General features: G+C 49.2%; 1 protein-coding gene across 4 annotated transcripts; it reads right to left on the reverse strand.

Annotated features, from left to right (window-relative positions):
* Positions 1 to 1481: 1481 nt before the first annotated feature.
* Positions 1482 to 20056, reverse strand: L3MBTL2 (L3MBTL histone methyl-lysine binding protein 2). Of its 4 annotated transcripts, none has more exons than XM_084205852.1 (17): positions 20015 to 20056; positions 18320 to 18587; positions 17978 to 18111; positions 17143 to 17266; positions 16114 to 16193; positions 14711 to 14828; positions 14251 to 14385; positions 13490 to 13578; positions 11094 to 11325; positions 10315 to 10394; positions 9638 to 9742; positions 7703 to 7850; positions 6791 to 6873; positions 4914 to 5148; positions 4154 to 4219; positions 3102 to 3224; positions 1482 to 2294 (listed from the first exon to the last, which is right to left on the reverse strand). In XM_084205852.1, exons 1-17 carry the CDS (start codon positions 20033 to 20035, stop codon positions 2185 to 2187), a joined length of 2151 nt encoding a protein of 716 aa, XP_084061978.1. In that variant the 5' UTR covers positions 20036 to 20056; the 3' UTR covers positions 1482 to 2184. The 4 variants fall into 4 exon arrangements, with proteins under 4 accessions (XP_084061978.1, XP_084061975.1, XP_084061977.1 ...); XM_084205849.1 differs by having other exon boundaries at positions 17152 to 17266; positions 20015 to 20055; XM_084205851.1 differs by lacking the exon at positions 20015 to 20056 and adding an exon at positions 18879 to 19015.
* Positions 20057 to 20540: the final 484 nt, after the last annotated feature.

Genomic DNA, 20540 nt, shown 5'->3' on the forward strand with positions numbered 1-20540 from the left:
ATGGGCAACAAACCACAGGAGGGGCTGGATGCCACCATGCTGCTGGAAAGTTATGGCCTTGTTGCCATTACTGAAACTTGGTGGGACAAACTGTGTGACTGGAGTGTGACTATCAATGGCTATGAGCTGTTCAGAGGAGACAGAAAGGAGGGAGAGGTGGAGGGGTTGCCCTCTATGTCAAGAGGTGCACTGAGTGTGAAGAGCTGTCTCTGAAGAACAGCCATGAAGAAGTTGAAAGACTGTGGATAAAAATCAGACACTGAGGCAACAAAAGGAATGCTGCAGCCGGGGCCTGCTACAGCTGCCTGACCAGGGGGAGCCTATTGGCAAAGCCTTCTTGCCCCAGTTACAGGAGGCATCGTGCTCACACGTTCCAGTCCTGCTGGGGGACTTCAGCCACCTTGACAGCTACTGGGAAAGTACCAAGGTAAACTGCAGGCAATCCAGGAGACTTCTGCAATGCATGGAAGATAGCTTATTGAGCCAGATGGACTTCTGTAAAGCTTTTAACAGTCCCCCATAACTATTCCCTCCAAACTGGAGTGATGGGTTCCATGGGTGGACTGTTTGGTGGATTAGGAACTGTTTTGATGGTTGCCTGCAGAGGGTAGTGGTCAGCAGCTGAGAGTCCCAGTGGGCATCAGTGACCAGTGGTGTCCCTCAGGGGTCTGTATTGGGACCAGAGTTATTTATGTCTACATTACTGACACAGACTAAAGGATCAGGTGCACCCTTAGCAAGTTTGCAGATAACACCAAGCTGACTGGTGCTCTTCACTCACCTAAGGATGGGATGCCAGGCATAGGGATCTGAACAGACTCAAAAGTGGGCACATGGAAATCTCATGAGGCTTAACAAGACCCAGTGCAAGGTGCTGCACCTGGGTTGGGGCAAACCCTAGTATCAACACAAGCTGGGGCATGAAGGGATCAAGGGCAGTCCTGCTGAGGACTTGGGTATACAGGTGGATGAGGGGCTGGACATGACCCAGCAATGTGCACTAACAGCACAGAAAACCAATCAAGCATCAAGAGGTGGGTGAAAGCACCAAAAGCAGCATGGCCAACAGAGTGAGGGAGGGGATTCTCCCCCTCAGCTCTGGTGAGACCCCACCTGCAGTGCTGCATCTAGCTCTGAGGTCCTCTGCACAAAAAAGGACATAGACCTATTGGAGCAAGTCCAGAGGAGGCCACCAAAATGATTAAAGGGATGGAACACCTCTCCCATGAGGAAATGCTGACAGAATTGGGATTGTTCACTCTGGAAAAGAGAAGGCTTCAAGTAAGCTAACTGCAGTCTCCTGATACCTGAAGGGAACATATAGGCAAGATGAGACAAGACCATTTACAAGAGCATGTAGTGACAGCACGAGGAGGAATAGGTTCAAACTGAAAGACAGTAGTTTTAGATTATGTATTAGGAAAAAATTCTTTACTGGTAGGGTGGTGAGGCACTGGAACAGGTTGCCCAGGAAGGTTGTGGATTCTTCGTCCCTGGAAGTGTTCAAGGCCAGGTTGGATGGGGCTCTGGGCAACCTGGTCTAGTGGGAGGTGTCCCTGCCCACAGCAGGGGTATTGAAAATAGGTGAGGATCTTGAGATCTTTAAGGTCCTCTTCCAACCCAAACCATTCTATGATTCTAAGAAAGAAGGTCTCACTTCTTCAGCAGGCATCATCATCTCTTTCCACTCTTCCTGTCCTGATTTTCTTGGGGTTCGCAGCACTTAGACCAGAGAGCACAGCACCAAAGTCCTACAGGGTCTCCTGATATGATATGTCCTGCACTCATTTCCTGATATGAGCTTTCCTGATATGTCCTGCACTCATCACTTGTCACCTCCAGGCAAAGCTAAGAACCCAAACTGGTCTTTTGTGCTCTGGCTGCCTCTTTCCCTGTTCTGAGCTCCTGATCCAAAAGGTGCCTTTAAAAATCAGGCATGCACAACTACAGCAGCCACACTGGTCATGCTCCGCAGCACGCCTGCCGTCTTTCTGCTGTTTCCTAGGGCTTAATATTACAAGTCTGGGGGAAATTTTCTTGCACACCAGGAAAGCAGAGTTACGATGCCACAGGGTGGTCTGCTTTAAAAAAGGAAGGCCCTTTTGGTCCTGTTTCCCTTTGCCAGGACCTTCCCTGAAGAGCCACAAGGTGAAGCTGCTGTGGGCAGCTGTGGAATGCTCCAGATCAGTCTGTGTCCTCCTGCTTTATGCTGCTGATGGGAATGGGAAGCTCTGTCCCTCCAAATTCTGCATCTGAAGGGTCAATGGTTTCTTCTTTCACCTGCACAGCAATGACTAGCAAGAGATAGAAAGAGAGAGGGAAAAATAAGTAAATAAAATCAACCCATGTTGACTAGCATACCTGCAGCACCTCCAAACCAGCTCTGTCCATGCAGGTACTCAAAATGCCTGGGGCCAGCCCACTTCCTGAGGGTACCTCACCACAGGCAGCCCTGTCATGCCACTGCAAATCTATCCATGGTCATAGCAGCAATCAGGATGGGACTAAACCCTGGCACCATTCAGCTGCTGGCTCCCAAGAACAACTCCTAAGGGATGCTGACATCCAAAGCTGATGTCATCCATTTTCAATCTGCCTGGGTTCAAACAGGGGAACTTAAATGAACAGGAGGGACCTCCATGACTCTCCAATCCCCATGTGCACAAGGCACCTCACCCACCCTCCTTTCCACTACGCACTAGGGTTGGCAGGTGACCCAGCTGCTCTTCTGGTCACCACAGCATGAGAGGCTGTGTTCACATGTTGCAACAGCCCTAATGGGGATTGGGATGTGACAGCCACCCCTGACATACCCACTTTGTCTCTCCTCCCTGACCTCACACAACCAGGCCCTCAGCAGGCATTAGCGGCATTGAAATTTTGAGCAGTACTGGTCCCACCAAACCTTCTCGGGAGGCAAACCTTTCCAGGGAAAGCAAGAAAATGCTTTCTTATACTCTCTGGAGTGTCACTGGAGGAGTAAGGAAGGACATTTGACATCCTGCTGCCTTTTCCTGCCTCCGGCGCCCATGACTTATTGGCCAAGAGTGTGTGTGGGGAAAGTGGATGTGGCTGCAGGATAGAATAACTCATTCCCTTACTCTCATCAGGTGCTGGCTCTGGCAAAGCCTGGCTGGCAGCTTTTGCTTCTCGTTTTGAATTCATGGCAGAAGGCTTCTTGACAGTCTGCTTGACACTGCGGGTTTTGGCAGGTAACTTTTTTCCTTAACAAAGAGATAACAGAGTATGAGCAAAAGTGTATTTCTATTCCCCTGGAAAATCAGCAACCCTGCTCCTCTGAGAAACCACAGGCCAGGGACCAGCACAACTGAACAGAAAGCTACATGGTCATTAGCTGGCAACTGGTTATGCAACAGAAATGGCCTACTGGAGAAAAATTCTATAGTCATCATCTCAAAATATGCTCCTTCATGTTCTCCTTCATTAAAGGCAAGGCACTTCAGCATGTCTTTAACTTCCAAGGAGCAGGTCCTCTTGGAATCAGTGTGGAGTCAGCTTTGCTTACCTGTCTGAGTCTAGTCCTAGGCAATGAGCATATTTGCTGCAAGGTGCAGACATTGTAACCGTCACGTTCTGGTTTTTAGCTGACCTTTTTATTTAGGTTAAAAATCTTTACATTCTTTGGATGTTCTTTCCCTTCCACCCCCCAAGAAGGAATTTCTTGTCTGTCTACACGATTTGCCACAGCTACTGCAACAATGACAACAACAATGACAAGATGAAACAATAAAAGTATTTCTACTAGCCTCTTCAGCCGTCTAAAGGCTTTCTTTCCCTCAACACAAAGCAGGGTTGCTCTCCAGCTACCCTCCAGCTGCAGCAAACATCTCCCTCCAACCATGGACACAGTAGTGAAAGCAGCACAACCTCACACCTGGAAGCAAGTGCCATATATACCTCAGCCAACAGAAAACAGACTGCAAAACAGATCCTTCCTGCACACAGCTCTCTGCTCTTTAGGTAACAGGGCAGGTAAGAAAGGTGAAGGTGTGTTGGTAAACCCACAGCTGACTGAGGGCATCCACAGCAAGACAAGGCCTCTCTCTCCTGCTCTGATGGGACATGGACAGGGTTCCTCTAACTGGGCCCAGCCTGCGAGCGAGCGGGAGGGCACTAATCAAACATCACTCACTCTTCTTTCCATAGGGTTTCTTCCTCTTCTTGGGCACCTCCTTGGCCTTCGCTGCAGTTGTGGGCTCTGTCATGGAGACGAGAGGGAAACGAAAGCCAAGTCCCATAACCAGTAGGTAACTGGGATGAAGTGACATAAGCGAGAAACAGATATACCCGTCCCCCCAAGCCAAAGCCCTTTTCCCAAGACAACCAGCTGAGGGGAAAGCAAGGCTCTAGTGCAGTTGCTGTCTGTGCTTCCAGGTGAGGGCCCAGAGCGGCAGGCTGGGGCAGCACAGGGGAGAGAGGCCCAGTATAGACTTGGTAGGGGCAGTAAAGAAACCAGATTCGTAGTTTGAAACAAGAAGGAAAACATCCTCAAAGGTGAGGCAGTGACCTCCCTGTGACAAGGGAAGGAATGAACTCTTGAGAGGATGCTCTTACCTTTTATAGACAGAGTCAAAGAGTTGATGAGAAAAGGGAGCATGGGGCGAGTTCCTGCTGCTATCTGGCTAAGGTTATAGCTATGCTTAATAAAAGGGAGCTGTGCAGGGATAGGACCAACTGGAACTCTACCCAACTTCCTCAGGAGCAATTCTCTGTTGGTGTGGGGGAACGGAGCCAATCTCAAAACTCAGGCTATTTTCTCCCCATCAAGGCTCCCCGCTCTGCCAGCTGCTAGAATGTGGCAACAGAGGAAGATTTCTGGTAGCCAGTGCAAATCAAGGCGGAAGGAAATCTTTATATGTAACATTAGAAACCACAGTAAAATCTTCACTCACCTGGAACCACTGGTGGTTGAAGCTGGTAGCCTGTCAGCTCACACCACCCCACAGGATAAATGTCTGGAGACTCGCAGTCCACCCACTGGTCATACTCGTTGTCCCAGCCATCAAAATGGATGCTAAGGAGACGTTGGACTACACGCTTCACTGTGGCCACACAGATGAGCCGGGGTTCCATCAGGTCCACTGCCTCCACCTTCATGCCTGCCTTGAAGCCATGGTTGGGACAGTCCTGGGTGCATAAAAATTAAAAAATTAAAAAAGAAAAGCCGAGGCCATTGCACTGAGTCCAAACCCATATCTGGCCAACACCACTCTCACAGGCTGGCCTCTAGCCTAAAGCAAGCAGACAACAAGCCCATAGATCTAAAAACAGATCCAAGGCCAGCTGTGTCCTCAGTCAATTTCAGCCCAGCCTTCAGAAGCAAGATCCTCACGTGGGGGGAGCAGCAGTTCAGGAACACAGTCAAACAATTACCTGACATACCCCTGGGAAATCATAAAGACCAGCATAGGCCCAGGTACTGCAGCAGATGTAAAGCAGCTCGCACCCTCCACCCAACATGCCAGCCACACATCCACAGGCAATGAACAATGCAGAGCCCACCAGGAGCCTCGAGCTCATAGAAACACTAGAGAATCACAGGTGACACTCAGAAGGACCCACAAAAGGCAGGGCACTGATGTCCTAACTTGGAGAATACATCCTCCCGGGCCTTTGAGCTCTCTTTAAAGTGCTGTCAGCAAACTGCAGCCCACTAGAGACTACATATGTTGCATGTACTGCATATTGTCTGTCCTGACTTCAGGAAGACTTGACACTGTCTGCCATAAGAACCTCATAGAGAAGATTTGCAGGCTGGGTGTGGATGCAGCAAGATAGACTGAAAACTGGCTGAGTGACTGGACCAACAGGATGGTTATTAGTGGCATGAAGTCTAGTTGGAGGCTAGTAAATAGCAGTGTACCCCAGGGGTCAATACTGGATCCACTCCTATTGAACATCTTAATTAATTATCCAGATGATGTGTCAGGGTATAATGTCAAACCAAGCAAGCTTGCCTCTAGTAGAAAACTAGGAGGAGAGACAGAATATACTAGATGGTTGTGCTGCCCTCCAGAGGCACCTTGACAACTGGAATCCCATATATACAGAGGAAAAACCCCAGGTACCAGCACAAGCTAGGGGAAGACTGACTGGAAAGCAGTGTGGCAGAAAAGGGCCTGGGAATCCCAGTGGACATGAAATTGAACATGGGCCAGGTATGTGCCCTTGGGACAAAGAAGGCTGATGGTAAGCTGTTCTCAGCTGGTCAGTGAAAACGATCCTTCCCCTCTGTTCAGCTGACAAGGCCACACCTCAATTATTCCCTGGTACAAGGAAGACAGTCGAGAGAGTCCAGCAAAGGGCCAGGAAGATGATGAGGGAACTGGAGCATCTTCTGTGTGAGGAAAGGCTGACAGAGTTGTGATTGTTCATCCTGGAGGAGAAAAGGCTCAGGGGTACCTTATTTATGTGTATAAATGCCTAAAATGAGGGGGCAAAGATGGAGCCAGATTCCTCTCAGTGGCTCCCAGTTTCTGAACCAGAGTTAACAGGCACAAACTGAAACACAGGAGTTTCCCTGTGAACATCAGGACACAAGTTCTACCATGAGTGGCAATGAGCGCTGATACAGGTTGCCCACGTGGTTGTGGAGTCTATCCATCTGGACATGGTCCTGAGCAACATGCTACAGGTGACCCTGCTATAGCAGGGGTGTTGGACAAGAAGTCATTTCCATCTCTCTGATCTTGTGACAGCCAGAGCTATTGCACTCCTCCTTGCTTACTCCAAGCATCCCTACACATTGTTTCTTCCTGGCAGCACTCACTGTGTTGAAGAGCCGTGATGGAGCAGGTCTTGATTTGGTCTCTTCTAGGTAACGTTCCCAGCTGAATGTCTTTGCTTCATGCCCTGCAGAAGGAAGAAACACTAAGAGGTAAAAAGGCAGTCACTGGGTAGACCAGCTGGGACAAAAGGCAGAGTAGGCAGGAAGGAGGCATAGCAACCAGTCGCAGAGCAGGTCAATGAACCTGCATGTACAGCCTGATCTTGGACATTAACCTAGTGCATGGATTCCAAGGGAGTCCAGCACCCCTCTCTGCAGGCAAATACAGACAAAAGCAAGTTGTAGCTCTGAACATCGTGTCAGCCATAGACCCAGACCACAGAGAAAGGGAAGGACCAGCAGCAAGTAGGAAGCAGTATGTTCAAAACACACCACTTAGACCAATCTTTCTTTCTCCCATCAGCAGGAACATCAAATGAAGATGGAACAGCACTGCACAAAAATGCTGCAACACAGAAATTCAGAGCAGGCCTTTTCGGGTATGGCTAGATGAGGCAGCAAAAACATTCCTAGGGTGATTGTCTCTTAGGAGTTTGAAGAAATACTCATGTCATATCTATTCATAGAGAAAAGAATAGAGATTACTGTGGACACTTAAGTACTGATTCCTGCAGCAATGGCTCTACTTATCCCTTCCCACCTTCCTTGTCCTTAAAAGGTTTTATTCTGTTCAGTTTGGGGATCATACACCTCTGCCACTGATCTCCAGGAGCTAACCAAGACTTGGTATATGGGCAAAGCTTAAACAGCCTGGCTCTCTGAACTAGCCATCTCCCTGAAAAACAAGCAGATTGGGACTTGTTTTGAATTATCTGAACCTGACCCCTCTCAGAAACGCACCCCCATCAAATTCTGCATGCAGGTTTGTACTACAGGGCAGAGTCCAAATCTCACCTTTTGGAGGGGTCAGTTCAATGTTGTTCCTCTTACAGAAGTTGGCAGGGAAGATGGCATGTGAGGAAGCGTGATAGCAGAACCAGTCAGAGCCATCATCAGACGTTGCTCCATCAATGCTGATCATGAGATACCCATCCAAGAGAACCTGAGATGGGAGTGAAGGCATGAGTGTAGAGCTCTACTTGCTCTAAACCCTCTCCTCCTTGCAAAAGATTCTCTCTAGAGTCCCCACATACCAATCACAATTGGCAACTACATAGTAAAATCCAATGTTATATGCCCTAAGCTTCTCCTAATATTTTAGTCAACACAAGCTAATCCCCAAAGCAGCAAGTTCTGCAGGACTGGGACCAACACTAAGAGCCTTGTGAAAGGACTATGTGAAAAGCCTTAAATGATCAGCTGTTTCAGTTCAAATTTATTCCTTGTTAACTGGTTTGTTCTGTTGCACCCACATGTTCTCTCCGAGTTAAGTTTACCCCCAGGTTTTACGCTCCCTCAAAGCTCCCTCATGCCATTCCCCACTCCCTGTCCCAGCTCTTTCCCTGCCTGTCAAGGCAACCCAGCCCCTTTTGTTCCCAACCTTCCCTTCCACTTTAACCTCAGGCCAATCCCTGAGTGCAGCACCCTTTTGGAATTCCCTACTCCTCAAAGCCCCATTGGCCCACTGTGACCCATCCTTTCCACCCTCCTACCCCAACTGCCCCAGACACTTGATGTCATCCCTCGCTCCTCCCCTGAGGGTTCCCTATTGCTTAGCTCTTTGTATCCACCCCCTGATTTGTATCTGTACAAAAACCTTTGCACTGGAGTGTCCCGGGATCTCTTTGTTTCTGATCCCTTTTCTTGGAAAAAACTCTTCCTTGTGGAACCTCAAAACAAAGCACCTCCTCCTTTGTCCTCTGCCTGGTCCCTGTCATGGCTTGTGTCTGGCACCTTAGAGCAAGTGGCTCTAAAGGTTCTGTCTCTGCTAAATCCCCATACCGAGGCAGTTCCCCACTCCTGGAGTGGCCAGAGTTCTAAGAGCTAGCCCAGGCTCCATAGCACAGCAGTCAGGAGCTCTGTTCTCCCCCAGAAACACTTCATTAGCAGCTCAAAAACCCTCTCCACCAGCCAGATCATGAACTTGTTACTGGGTAGAAGGGAAGGAGCACCACCCTTGGAGTTGCTATTTCATACAGCAACAAGACTTGTCCCTTCCTGTCACTCACTGGTAATTAGTGCCTACTGAAGGCAATAGGTATGCCTGTCCCAAACTCTTCCATTTCCAAACCGTGGCTGAAGGGAACGTTTTACAAGACACAAACAGCTCTCATAGCATCCCATTGCCAAACTCCCAAGTGTCAAAGTCCTCAGCTTGGGTTCTGTGAAGGCAAACAGCTTCCTGAGGAAGCAGGAAAAGCCCAGATGAATGCTATGCTTTAAACATTCAACACACTTTACTGAGAAAACCTGGGGAAGGAATTTGCTTCTCAACACTAGCACAAGAGTAGAGCTTACAACCACCTCATCAAGAGAGACTGAAGGTGACATATCCATCCTCATGCCATCCCCCACATGGAGGTCACCTCACAACTCTTCCTTTCTTTCCACAGGGGTCTCTCTATGCACTCTCAGAAATGGAGAGCAAATCTTCTGTACTGCATGCCCAATGGTGGAAAGAGGGTGGTTGCCAGTCACACACACTGGGCACTAGCCTGCAGACCAAGCATGCTCATCTTCATGCTGTCTGTTTAAGTACACATAGATAACAGCTTGTCAGAACTCTGAGGTAACCCCTAGTTCCCTCCACACATCAGCCACCTCTCTTGACAGCCCTCTCTGCTCCCCCATGCAAAACTGTACCTGGTCTTACAAATTTGAAAAGAGCTGAGGAGAAGCTGCATTATCCCAAGGAAACATAGCAGACCCCCTTAGGCCCACTGAACTTACCTTGCAAACAGTGGCCACACAGATGTTGCCCAGATTCAGGGGGTCAATGGCTTCCAGTTTCATGCCTCGCTCAAACCATCCACCTTCAGAATAGACAGCTCGTACCTAAGGGAGAGTCCGGTAAACCATGTGCTGCCAGGGGTATGGGACAGTCCCATCCTGACACCAAGCACAGCAAGTGCAAATAGGATTAGAACTTCACTTCAGCTTGGGAGGGGAAACCAAAAATATTACAAGAAATACAAAGGGGCAGCCAAACCAACACTACGTATGTGTTGGCAACATTTTGCCATGGCTCTCGTCAGGCAGAGAGTCAAGCCCAACTGCTGCTCCACAACAAAGCAAGCTTCCTTCTCATCTCAGTCCTTACCAGCATGATCCAGTTCCTTGTCGGAACTGGTCTCTCCCATGCAATCCTCTTCCCTCTCCAACTCAAAGCTCCCTTGCTTGCCCTTCGACTGAGTGCCTCAATCTGTCACTGTCCTTTAATTTCTTCAGCTTTCTAGTTTGACCTGCTCCTTCTTAACAACAGCCTTGACACCCCAAAGACCTTACTGCCCTTAGGTCTAAGAAAGACCACCCTCAACAACCCACATGGCAGCATGTATGCCCAAGCAAGGAAGTGCTATCACTGCTTCCTTCTTTGTGATCCCCACAGAAAGGCAGACTTGTCCTACCTTCTTAAACAGATAGGGCACAGCATCACAGTAAATCTTCCGGAAAGTGGGATGGTTTGCCATGTCATTACGCTTTTCGTCTGTGAGGAATGGAAGAAACACAGAGAGGTAAAAAACCTGCAGCAACTGCAGTAAGGAAACAGACTGGTTATTAATTTTCCTGTGAGAGCTTAGCTGCTATAAACCCCCTCAATATGAGACTATTTAATAAAAAGAACAGGTCAGTCCCTCTACACTTCTTATAAAATGGGCTTGTTCAAAAGCAGATGGCTCAGCTCCCTGAGAACTGTTGATAACACATGCAGCTATAATCACAAGGGAGAGGCAGGAATAGAGACACAACCAAAAGGATCAGCAGAGCTCAAGTCTTGCCTTTTTCTTCGTCTTTTACTTTGCCAGAGTAAGCCAATCAACAATTCCTCTTGGTAAAGTCCAGAAAAATGCAACTTAATGGCATCCAGTGTTACAGAAGCCAGCATGAATTTCCTCAAAAAAGACTGCAAACATCTGTCATGTTGCAAAGTCTGCATTCTCACACTAAGGGGACAGACTGTCTGCTTCAGGTAAGAAACCCTACAGTCCCTCATTGTGACCTGTGATCACAGGGCTTTTATCTATCCAGATAAAAAACCAGCAGACACAAAACTAAGCAGACTTCACCTGTTAGGTCTTGAGGCAACTGCTTCACTCCCAGCATGTCAAGACTGGTGTCAACAGCAGGGTGCAGGCAGTTCCCAGCAAATCAGAAATGGCTGCAGTGGTTGATGGCCGATCCTTACCTGTCTTCTTTATGTCATGGCCGACTCTCCGTGACCAGCCCACAGGATGGATGAGGGGACTCCACATGTGGCACCAGAAGTCATCATCACTGTCACCGTCCTCATAGAGGAGTCTCAGTCTGCCCCCAATCACTGTGTCCACCACTGCCATACGTGTCTGGGACACGTGGTTCTTGTCCACCACCTCGACCCGCATGCCCTGCCGGAACGGGTACTTCATGCTCTCTGCCATCTGGCAACAACCAACAGAGGAGGTGAGATCAACCACAGTTCTCCAAACACTTCAGAGAACAGCTTTCCCCACAGACATGCACCCTGGCACTGTCCACAGCCGACTAGGAAGGGATGCATAGGAGTGGGTTCTTTGGGGGCACAGGTGGCTGGCAGCCCCAGACATGACAGTGTGGTTGGGCACACACATGCTGCGTCTCCCTTTTGCCATGTGGCCTCATAAGAGCTGCCCCACTCCAGCCCAGCAGCAATGCCCAGCCACCACCTTGTGTGAATGTTCTCAGTGAGAACTTCTGCTCACGAGGGACTGAGTAGGGAATTGTGTGTGCCTTTTTCAGTCATGAAAGAGATCACAAGGGTTTCGAGGCTGCAGTTAGTTAGAGGTGTAGCTTCCCACAGTGCAACAGGATTTTCAGTTGACTTCAAAAGAGGTCAGGTTCTTATTTTCACCTTTTTATTCTGATCAGAGGTATGATAATCTATCTCCCAACTCCATATCCAAAGCAAGTTACTCTGCAGACTGACCCAAAGGCACAGGTTTGTGGAGTCACTGGCTTCTTTCTGACTTCTTTTGAGACCTTCGGTTTGCTCATGCAGCCTTGTTCTATTTGTCCACAAATACCCCGTGGTGTTTATAGAACCCCTGACTGTTGTAGTGTGTTGCAATTTCCTGTTTTAGACTTCCCAGTCCTTTCCCAGGTAGCAATAGCTTCTCTGTTCCCCTCCCCCTTTCTCGTCCTAAGTGATGTCCATCAAGCTCAACTTTCCAGCAAGGGCGTCGTGTGATTGGCAGAAGTTCAAAAGATGCCTCTCAGCCCTGGGCCATTGGCCTGTCTAAGTGTCATTGTCCCTTGAGACTCGCCCTCTCCCACCTGGTTGGTAGCTCACCTATCCTCTCCCTTCCCCCTCCCCCTGAACTTAAAAGGACCTGGGGACCATGCGGCCGGGATTCTACTGTAGCTGTACCAAGATTCAGAGACCTTGGAATAAAGCTCTGGACCGAACCCTGCTGTAGAATCCTCTCCTTTGTTCTTCACCTAGCCTAAGGACTTTCACCCGAGGTAAAGCTGAGTTCCTACCAGCCTGGACTTGTTCTCAGTGTCTAGCTGCAACTCCTAGCTAGCCAGAGGGATCTCTGTGGTGAAAAACCACAGCAGCTGCCTTTGGCCGAGCAGCGAGGGCGGACGAGCCCAGACACGTTCCATCCGGTAATATTGGAATATTATTCCAATACCTGACATTTTGGAACTGTGATCCCAAGATGCCATGCAGCAAGTAGGAAACACAAAATAGATACCCAAACCAGCCTACACCTAAATCCAGAAGAACTTGTAAGCTAAAGTCTTCCCCTTCCACTTCCTGTTTATTAGGTGGGAGTGGAGATGCTTAGGGGAGAAAGACAAAAGCATTGTCTGTCTCCTTCCACCACTTCCCTTTCAGCTACAAGCTGGGGCCCAGGAACAAGCAGCCACAAACAATACCTTAACTTTCTGACAAGTAACATGGGAAGCACTAACTACATCCAGATCTCCAGCTCAGTGTCACCCCTTACCTTGCACAAAAAAACCCTATCACTTGCCTTCCTGCCTGACGTCTCTGGGACTGTCTTCCTTATCTGCCATTTCCAAAGCTCCTTGCCACAGGAGACTGTCTTCCCTCTAACAAGGTCCAATCTCAGCACAGGCTACACAAAAACAATCATGAGAGCTATAGAGATGCCAAGGCCTGGCACTTAAAGGAAGCCTGTGCTCACTCCCTTCAGGCTGCTTTCCTACCAATACTGAAGGCAAACCATTCTGACTCTCAGAATATTGCCTGGCACTGAAACTGGGCAGGGAAAGGCCAGGTTGGAGCTGCACTGGCCTCTCCCTTCAGCCAAACCTCATCCCCAGTATTTCCCAGCAGACCATGTGACAACAGCTTTTAAAGCCTGACTATGACCCAAAGCAGAAATTGTTGTGCTGAGAGGGCATGGAGGCTGTGCCATCCATTACCCACAGCATCACGACAAGTATCTAAGGAGCATGTGGAAGCACTCACTGCCCCTGCCCAGGTTTCAAGGCACACAAAAGTTGCACAGATCAGAACCAGAAGAGACATGTTGAGCACATGTCTTGACTTCAGCTTCATTTCCCCCATGCAAAACAACAGCCTCCCATGGTTACCTTTATGTGGAAATCCACTGGGATGGTCCTAGCTCCCACCAGTTTTTTCATGAGGTAACTTCTCCAGTCAGTGTACTTGGCATGGATAGCTACATGTGAGCAGGGAAAAAGTCCATCTTTATGATCAAAATAATTACAGCACCACACCTTTCATCTCTCTGACAGCCCATTAGCACTAAAAGGCCTTTTTTACACTCAGATTCTGTACTCTGTTTTGCCAGCTTGCCCCCACATCTGGCTGAAGGGATCACCATTACAGAATGAACTGGGCCAAGCAGACACTCAACTCCACTGATCTAGATGAGGAAGTGGTAATAGAGCAAAACACATGAGCCATACCAGGCAAATCTCAGCTTGCCAGAATTCCACTAAACTAGCATCCCTCTCTCAACTGCTAGCTGTGCAGGGACTGGAGTCACTGCACTTACCAGAGATGTTGCCCAGCATGTAGGACCAAAAAGTTCCCCCAAAGTTCAAGTCCAGCCACCATGTGGATTAGAAGGAGGAAAAGCCACCTGCATTAGCCCCCACAGGTCTGCTACTGCTCTGCATGCAGCATCCCTAGGTCAATAATAGGGAGATGAAGAGGGAGCAATCCAAGCAGTCTCCAGCTTCCCAAACTCAAACTGCTGCTTGTAACTCAAAACACAAATGGAGCTGCAGTCCTACATGCAGTGGGAACATCTCTCTCTCTGTGTTAGGCATAAACCAAAGCTTCTCCGTGCCCAGGTGTATGGTGACCCCTCTTGCCGCACACTCACTTTGTGGTGGTACAAGGATTTTGCTGTTGACGGCACACCAGCCAATGGGGTGAATATCCACTGTGCCCAAATTGCACCAGAAGTCATGACCAGCATCATTCTCAAAGCCCTCATATCGCAGAAGGGCCCTGTATCCTGCCAGGACAGAGCAGACAAAGGCATTAGAGGCCAAGAGTTCGGCACCACAGGCTTAGTACCCACCGCAGGGCCTTCAGCACTCTGCATAGGTTACCAGAGCTTCTCCAGCAACTATTCCTGCAAATTCACCAGCAACCAGAAGAGGAACCACGTGCTGGTTTCCTCTCACTCCCGCACCATGGTACGTCCTGTTCCAAAATCTCTCAGCAGTTGTAGAGCTCCAAAGAGCTGCTGTTTTGCTTGACCAGGTACATTCAGCTCTCTAAAGCTTCCCTCAGAGCTTAGCTGTGCCCAGCTGTCGAAGATTACTTTGGAGACTTACCTACAATCTGGATGACAGATGCAATCCAGTACACACGACTGGGGAGCACAGCATCACTGTTCAGCACTTCCACCTTCATACCTTTCACCACATCATCCCACTGATCGAAGAGCGGCACCTGAAAGATTGAGGCAGCCATTGAGGCAGGGACAGGGATGTGGAAATCAGAGCAGGGCTTAGGCCCTTCTAGCTTTCAGAGACATGTCTTAGGCAGCTACACCTTCACCTTAGACACACGCTTGCATGCCTTGCCCCTCCTAGATTTGCCAACATCTTGAAATACAGTTGAACTGTCCCAAACATCTCACTGGAATGTTCACTGAGGATCCCAAAAGGCAGAATACGATATAGCAATACTTTACTGTTTCACTGCCAGATGCCCTATTATTCCAAAGTACCTGCTGCCATTCCTCTATGGCATAAAGATACCTAACAATGAGAATACCTAACATGTCTGCCTAACCTATCCTCAAGAAAAAGGAAATGTTGTCAGTACTATCAGACAGCAGCTCAAAAGGAATATAACAAGTCTTATAAAAATTGGACATGTTGGAGGTTCAGCTACTGCCAGGCTCACATAAACTGAATTCCTCTCTGCACATCACCCTGGGCTGTACTCAGCCATACAAACTGCAAAATTAGCTTCCCACTATCATTCCCAGTCAGAACTAATTCTGTTCCCAGTCAGCACTAAGCCATTGCTACTGATGCCTGGAAGAAGAGATCTTCCCAACAAAGTTAGAGTCAATATAAAAGCAAACCTTTACTTGAAAGCTTTCAGGTACACAATATGGCGAAAATCACATGTGGTATAGTAATTCTACAATTTCCATAAGATTAGTCGATCAGTATACTTATCATATACTGTCCAGGTAAAATGTCAGTTAGTTAGGTAATAATTCCTGGGGTTCTGACCCACTAGAAGCAGTGCAGAGGTTTTGTTTGCCTCACTTTTGTTATGTCTGGTTCAGATTCTGGTTGGAAAACAGAATGTCCTTGCAGTTGGTTCTGTTCTTGGAATAAGACTACAATATTTCTGAATGTGTTTATAAGGTTAGCTTATTTTTCCTACATGTAGGGAAGAAAAATAGGAAAAATACTAGAAGCTACAGCCACGCTTTGCAATTTACAAAGCTACAAATATATGAAAAACATAAAAAGCTAAAAATCATAGGCATCACTACCAGTAGTGTTTCTACCAAGACCTTCCTTCCCCCAAAACTCCTGGAACCTTTGTGAGACTCCCATTCTCAGCTGCCAAAAACCCCAGCTTCTTTCCTTGCATCACCTGGTCTCAATAACCCCCCGCTGGGCCTCTGCTCACCACCGGTCACAGGAGCATGGGGGCCCATGCATAAGAAATGCCCTGTGTGCCCTGCCATGCACAGCAAAGTAGAACTCACGTGTTTGAAGCAACTGACAGGAGCTGCCTTGTAGCCGTGCTCCTGCAGGTACTTTCCCCAGTCAAAGCCCAGGACGAGTGCTGCAAGCAGACATGAGAGCAGGAAATCAGATGAGATCACAGAACAGGCACAGAAATCAGTTACCTCTGGACTACAGCCTGCAGCCTCCAGGCACTAGGACACAACACATAGGGATTATGCATTCCACTGCATTTTCTCTGGTGGGAAACTAGACCCTATGTGAGTGCATGGTCAATAACACTGACAAGAGGCAAAATATATTATTAATCAATATTTGCTGTCACTTGCTTTCGGGGGAACAGAAAGGGCAATAAAAGGGGTCAAGTCCAGCCCAGGGCTAAAGCACTCCAGGGAGTGCATTCTTTCAGGGTTAAACCATTTCACATTTTGCCTCTCAGCAGCAACACTGCAGGGTCATATCAGCAGTACTTGCTTTCTCAGAAGGTGCTGGGAAAATCAGAGATACTAATTTGAGAGATTAATCCCACAGTCACTCCTGGTTGCAGGCTACAGCTGTGTTCCAGCAGCAGTCTGTTCAGGGATCACTCCCTGCTGCTGCCACGCCCGAGCCCTCCCCTTTTCCCTAACACAGTAAGTTGCTGCTTCTTCAGCTGCAGTGACTGGTTATTGCTCAAAGTGATCAATGAGTGACTCAGGGCAAATATAACTCCCCATGAGCAGTGGGGCAGCAAATGGCTGGGGGAAGCAGGACACCTTTAAGTCACCTTTACCAGCAGAAGTCAGCACCTCATGGGACTGGGACCACAGAGCTTACACTCCAGGCCAAGTAATACAAGGAGTGAGGATGAAGCTACAACAGTGGATAGGCAGGAAGAGTCAAAAGGACGTGCCCTGTGTTCTGCCAGCTTGTGTCAGAGCAATCCACACACATCACACAAGGCAGTGCACCAGAGAGGAGGAGGAGGACTGCAGAGGTTACAGCCCTCAAGGTGTCCCCATTTCTGTGACTCCCGCAGCTGCACCTCCTCACACCTCACCTACACTCACCATCCTGACCTGTCAGTGTCCCATCTGCCAGCTGTCCCGTGCCCTGCGAATGGAGGAAGGCCCCGATCTTGGCTGACCAGGATGCCTTGTGCAGAACTTTAGCTTTCTTTGTTGGTGGTTTCCCCTACAAAAGAAGGAACATTAGAAACATTAATGGCACAGGAGACTAAGCCACCCCCTGCAACTGGGTATTCATCTTTTCCTTGGGAAAATTTCCAGGCTACTACAATATTTATTAACACTCACAGGAACAAGAAACAACAGGTAAAATAGCAGTGTGACCTTTCTCAGCTATTAGGGAGCATCACCTTTAAGCTGTCATGCTTTATCTGGGGACTTCAGGTAGGAAGAACAAGCCACTGGGAAAGTCAGTCTGATATTTAATTAGAGAGCAACCACCTACCCCTACATACAGGCAAATCCTGCTTCATTCCCAGGAAATCTCAGAGAATTATAGACTCTCTCTGAAGAGCTGGAAGTCTGCCTTCCTAAAGTTCAGGAGCATGACTTTACTCTAGCTGACCTATACTCCTCAAGATTGCAAATTCCAGTAATGCATGACCACTGCAACTGCAGCCACTGCCTCCAGTCTTGGCAACCCCAATTAGTTCACTTACCTTGATGACCATAAAATCTACTGCTGCGCTCCCTCTGCTACAGCTGTCTATTCCCTGGCTTAAGAAATTACCCCCCATGCATTCCAGGAGTCTCCTGGATTACCAACAGCTTGCCATGCTACTTTTTGCAGGTACAGGGGTGGTTGAAGTCCCCCAGCATGACAAGAGCCTGCGAGCACGATGGAGCCTGAGAGCCAGCTGGAAAGGTTTTAACGCACCTGCAGTCTGGCCAGGATGCTGGCCTTTTTGGAATTTGAGGAGTAGCTTCTGGAGCAGGAGACGCTGCAGAAACGTTTGGTCTTGGAGAAGAAAGCCTCCCTGGTGCCCACAATCCCACACATTTCGCACACAGCTGCAAGAAGGAAGGCCAAAAACATGAGGATTTAGCAGAGTCAATTCACTACAATGACAGAGCTGAGATCAGCTAACCATCTTTATACAGAGCAGATCCCCCACACAGCCCAGAAAATGTAGTGTGAATCCAAAGCTGCTCCCAAAGCATCCCCAAGGTGCAGCCACACACCCTTCACTGCCCCTGAACAAGGCAGCACAGGCAGTACCTGGCTCAGAGCCACTGTCTTCTGTGAGCCGGCCTGTGGATGGCTGGTGCATCGGAGAGGTCGAGAGCTCTCCAGCTTCCCTCTGTGCCACCTCCTCATCGCTGGACTCCTCCAGACAGGAGCTGCTGTCACTGCCCATGCTGCTGTTGTAGCACGTGAGGCTGTCGTAACCCCCAAAGATGTCCAATTCATCATCCTCCTCATCGTCATCACCTTCTTCCTCCACCCGCTCCAAAGACGAAGATTTGTGGCAGAAGGCAGACACCAGCTAGAAAAAGAGCCAGTTTGCTTTAAAACCGACATTTTACATGCCACTAGACAGTAAATCTGCCTTTTCTGCTGGGGGTGGCCCTCTTGGGCCAGGGGGTGGCCTCAGGGTGGGCAAGGAGTCCACATAACCACAATGGCAGGACTCTGAATGCCTTCCCCCAGACAGGTCCCTTTACTGATATTCCACATGCTGCATTCTGCTTCCCAAGAGGAAAGTGCCACAGGGCTGTTGCAAGATAGAAAGCAGCTTGAGGAACATAGAAAAATACAGGGCAAAGCACTGCCTTACTGATGAAGGACAGATGAGACTGTGTCCTTCCAGGCAATGTTCCTCCCAACAGAGTTGCACAGCACAACAGCGCAGACGCCGTCACAGCAAAGCCAGCACAGACTTCCAGAACAAAGCACAGGCTGCACGTTCCTGCCACCACAGCTCACAAGACCAGCACAGCCTGGAAGTCAGCACGGCCAACTCAGTCCTGGAGACAGCTTGTGTCCTCTGGAAACTGCACAGTCCACAGCTGACCTCGGTTCAGAAACTACACCAGCAGGATGGCAGAACGTTTGCTATAGGTTTTTGCCTAAACCCAGATGCCTCCACAGCTAAACATCTTCACTGGCTCTGTGTACTTGCTGTTACAGCAGGAGAGCTGCAAGGCAGAGACTGAAGAAAGAGCACAGAAAAACAGTGTGTCTCAGACTAGAAGACTCTTGAACCAGACTCCAAATAAGCATAAAAGGAGCTGGGAAAATATGTTAGCAACTCATGAAGGAGCAGTAAGCACTCAGCATCAGCACAGGAAGTGATGGAACAGAAAGGCAGATACAAACAGCTACATGAGGCAGGAAGATACCATTGTTCCTCCAAGTGGGCAAAAACAAAAGATCAGCAGCAAGCCCATCACCTTCCAGTGCTAAATTCCCTCTGATTCCTGGCTCCTAGCTATCATTACAGACACGTGGAGAGGAAGATCAGACTTCACTCACCGCTTTCTCCCCGCATCCTCCCTGGCTTTCACACAAAACAGACCCAAGGTTCCCAGGTTACTCCCTGAACAAAGAGTTGCTCTCCTGCGGATCCAGGGCCTCAGACAGCATTCCTCACGTCTGAAAGGCCCGAATTCCTCTAAAAATAAAGACTTTCATCTCCTTCTAGTCCCTGTGTGGGTGCATTTTACAGCAGCTCGCAGGACGTGAGCACCATTGCACCGTTATCCTTCCACAACAGGTGAGTGAAACTTGCGGACGCCTTAAAATCCCCAGGGCTGCCAAGCAAGGGCAGCATCACCCGGAGCCTCCTCGGGAAGCTGAGAGGGACGCAGGAGCCCATCCCGCCGGGATTGGACGGACCCACCGCCGCCCCCAGGAGCGCCCCAGCCCGGGCCCCAGAGGAGCCCCCGTCCCGTCCCGTCCCGTCCCGCTCACCTCTGTCCGGTCCCGCTCCATCGCTACCGGGACGCCACCAGCCCGCCTCACGCGCGTGGAGAGCGTACCCCGTGAGCGGTGCGTCTGATTGGCGAGAGGAGCGGAAAGCATAGCAAATCAGCGGGGAGTTTGTTCCCGCCGCGCTGCCCGCGGGGCACGACGGGAGCTGTAGTTCTTTTCCCGCAGCCAGGGCGCCTCGTGGCGGTCCCGCCCAGGAACAGGCTGGGCCTTGCTGCCGTCTCGCTGGTTTGTGGTTCGGGATTAGCCCCCTCGGTCCCAGAATAGTTTGGATTGGACGGTATCCTAAAGATCATCCAATTCGAACCCCCTTTGGAGGGCAGGGTCATTTTTCAGTAGAGCAGGTTACCCAGAGTCCCATCCAACCTGGCCTTGATCACTCCCTGGCATGGGACTTCCACAGTTTCTCTATGCGGCCTGTGCCAGTGCCTCACCACCCTCACAGTAAAGAATTTCTTCGTGTACCTAATCTCAATCTGTCCTCCTTCAGTTTAAAACCACTACCCCT

The sequence above is a fragment of the Fringilla coelebs genome (genome assembly GCF_963513975.1).
Source record: "Fringilla coelebs genome assembly, chromosome: 5".
Lineage (NCBI taxonomy): Eukaryota > Metazoa > Chordata > Aves > Passeriformes > Fringillidae > Fringilla > Fringilla coelebs.

Coding starts and splice junctions, on each gene's coding strand:
- L3MBTL2 (XM_084205852.1), bottom strand. CDS start 20,035: ATGGAGCGGGACCGGACAGAG. Junction 5,149..6,790: donor CATCACGGCTCTTCAACACA/GTGAGTGCTGCC, acceptor TTATGCACCCAG/GACTGTCCCAACCATGGCTT. Junction 4,220..4,913: donor TCAACCACCAGTGGTTCCAG/GTGAGTGAAGAT, acceptor TCTCCATGACAG/AGCCCACAACTGCAGCGAAG.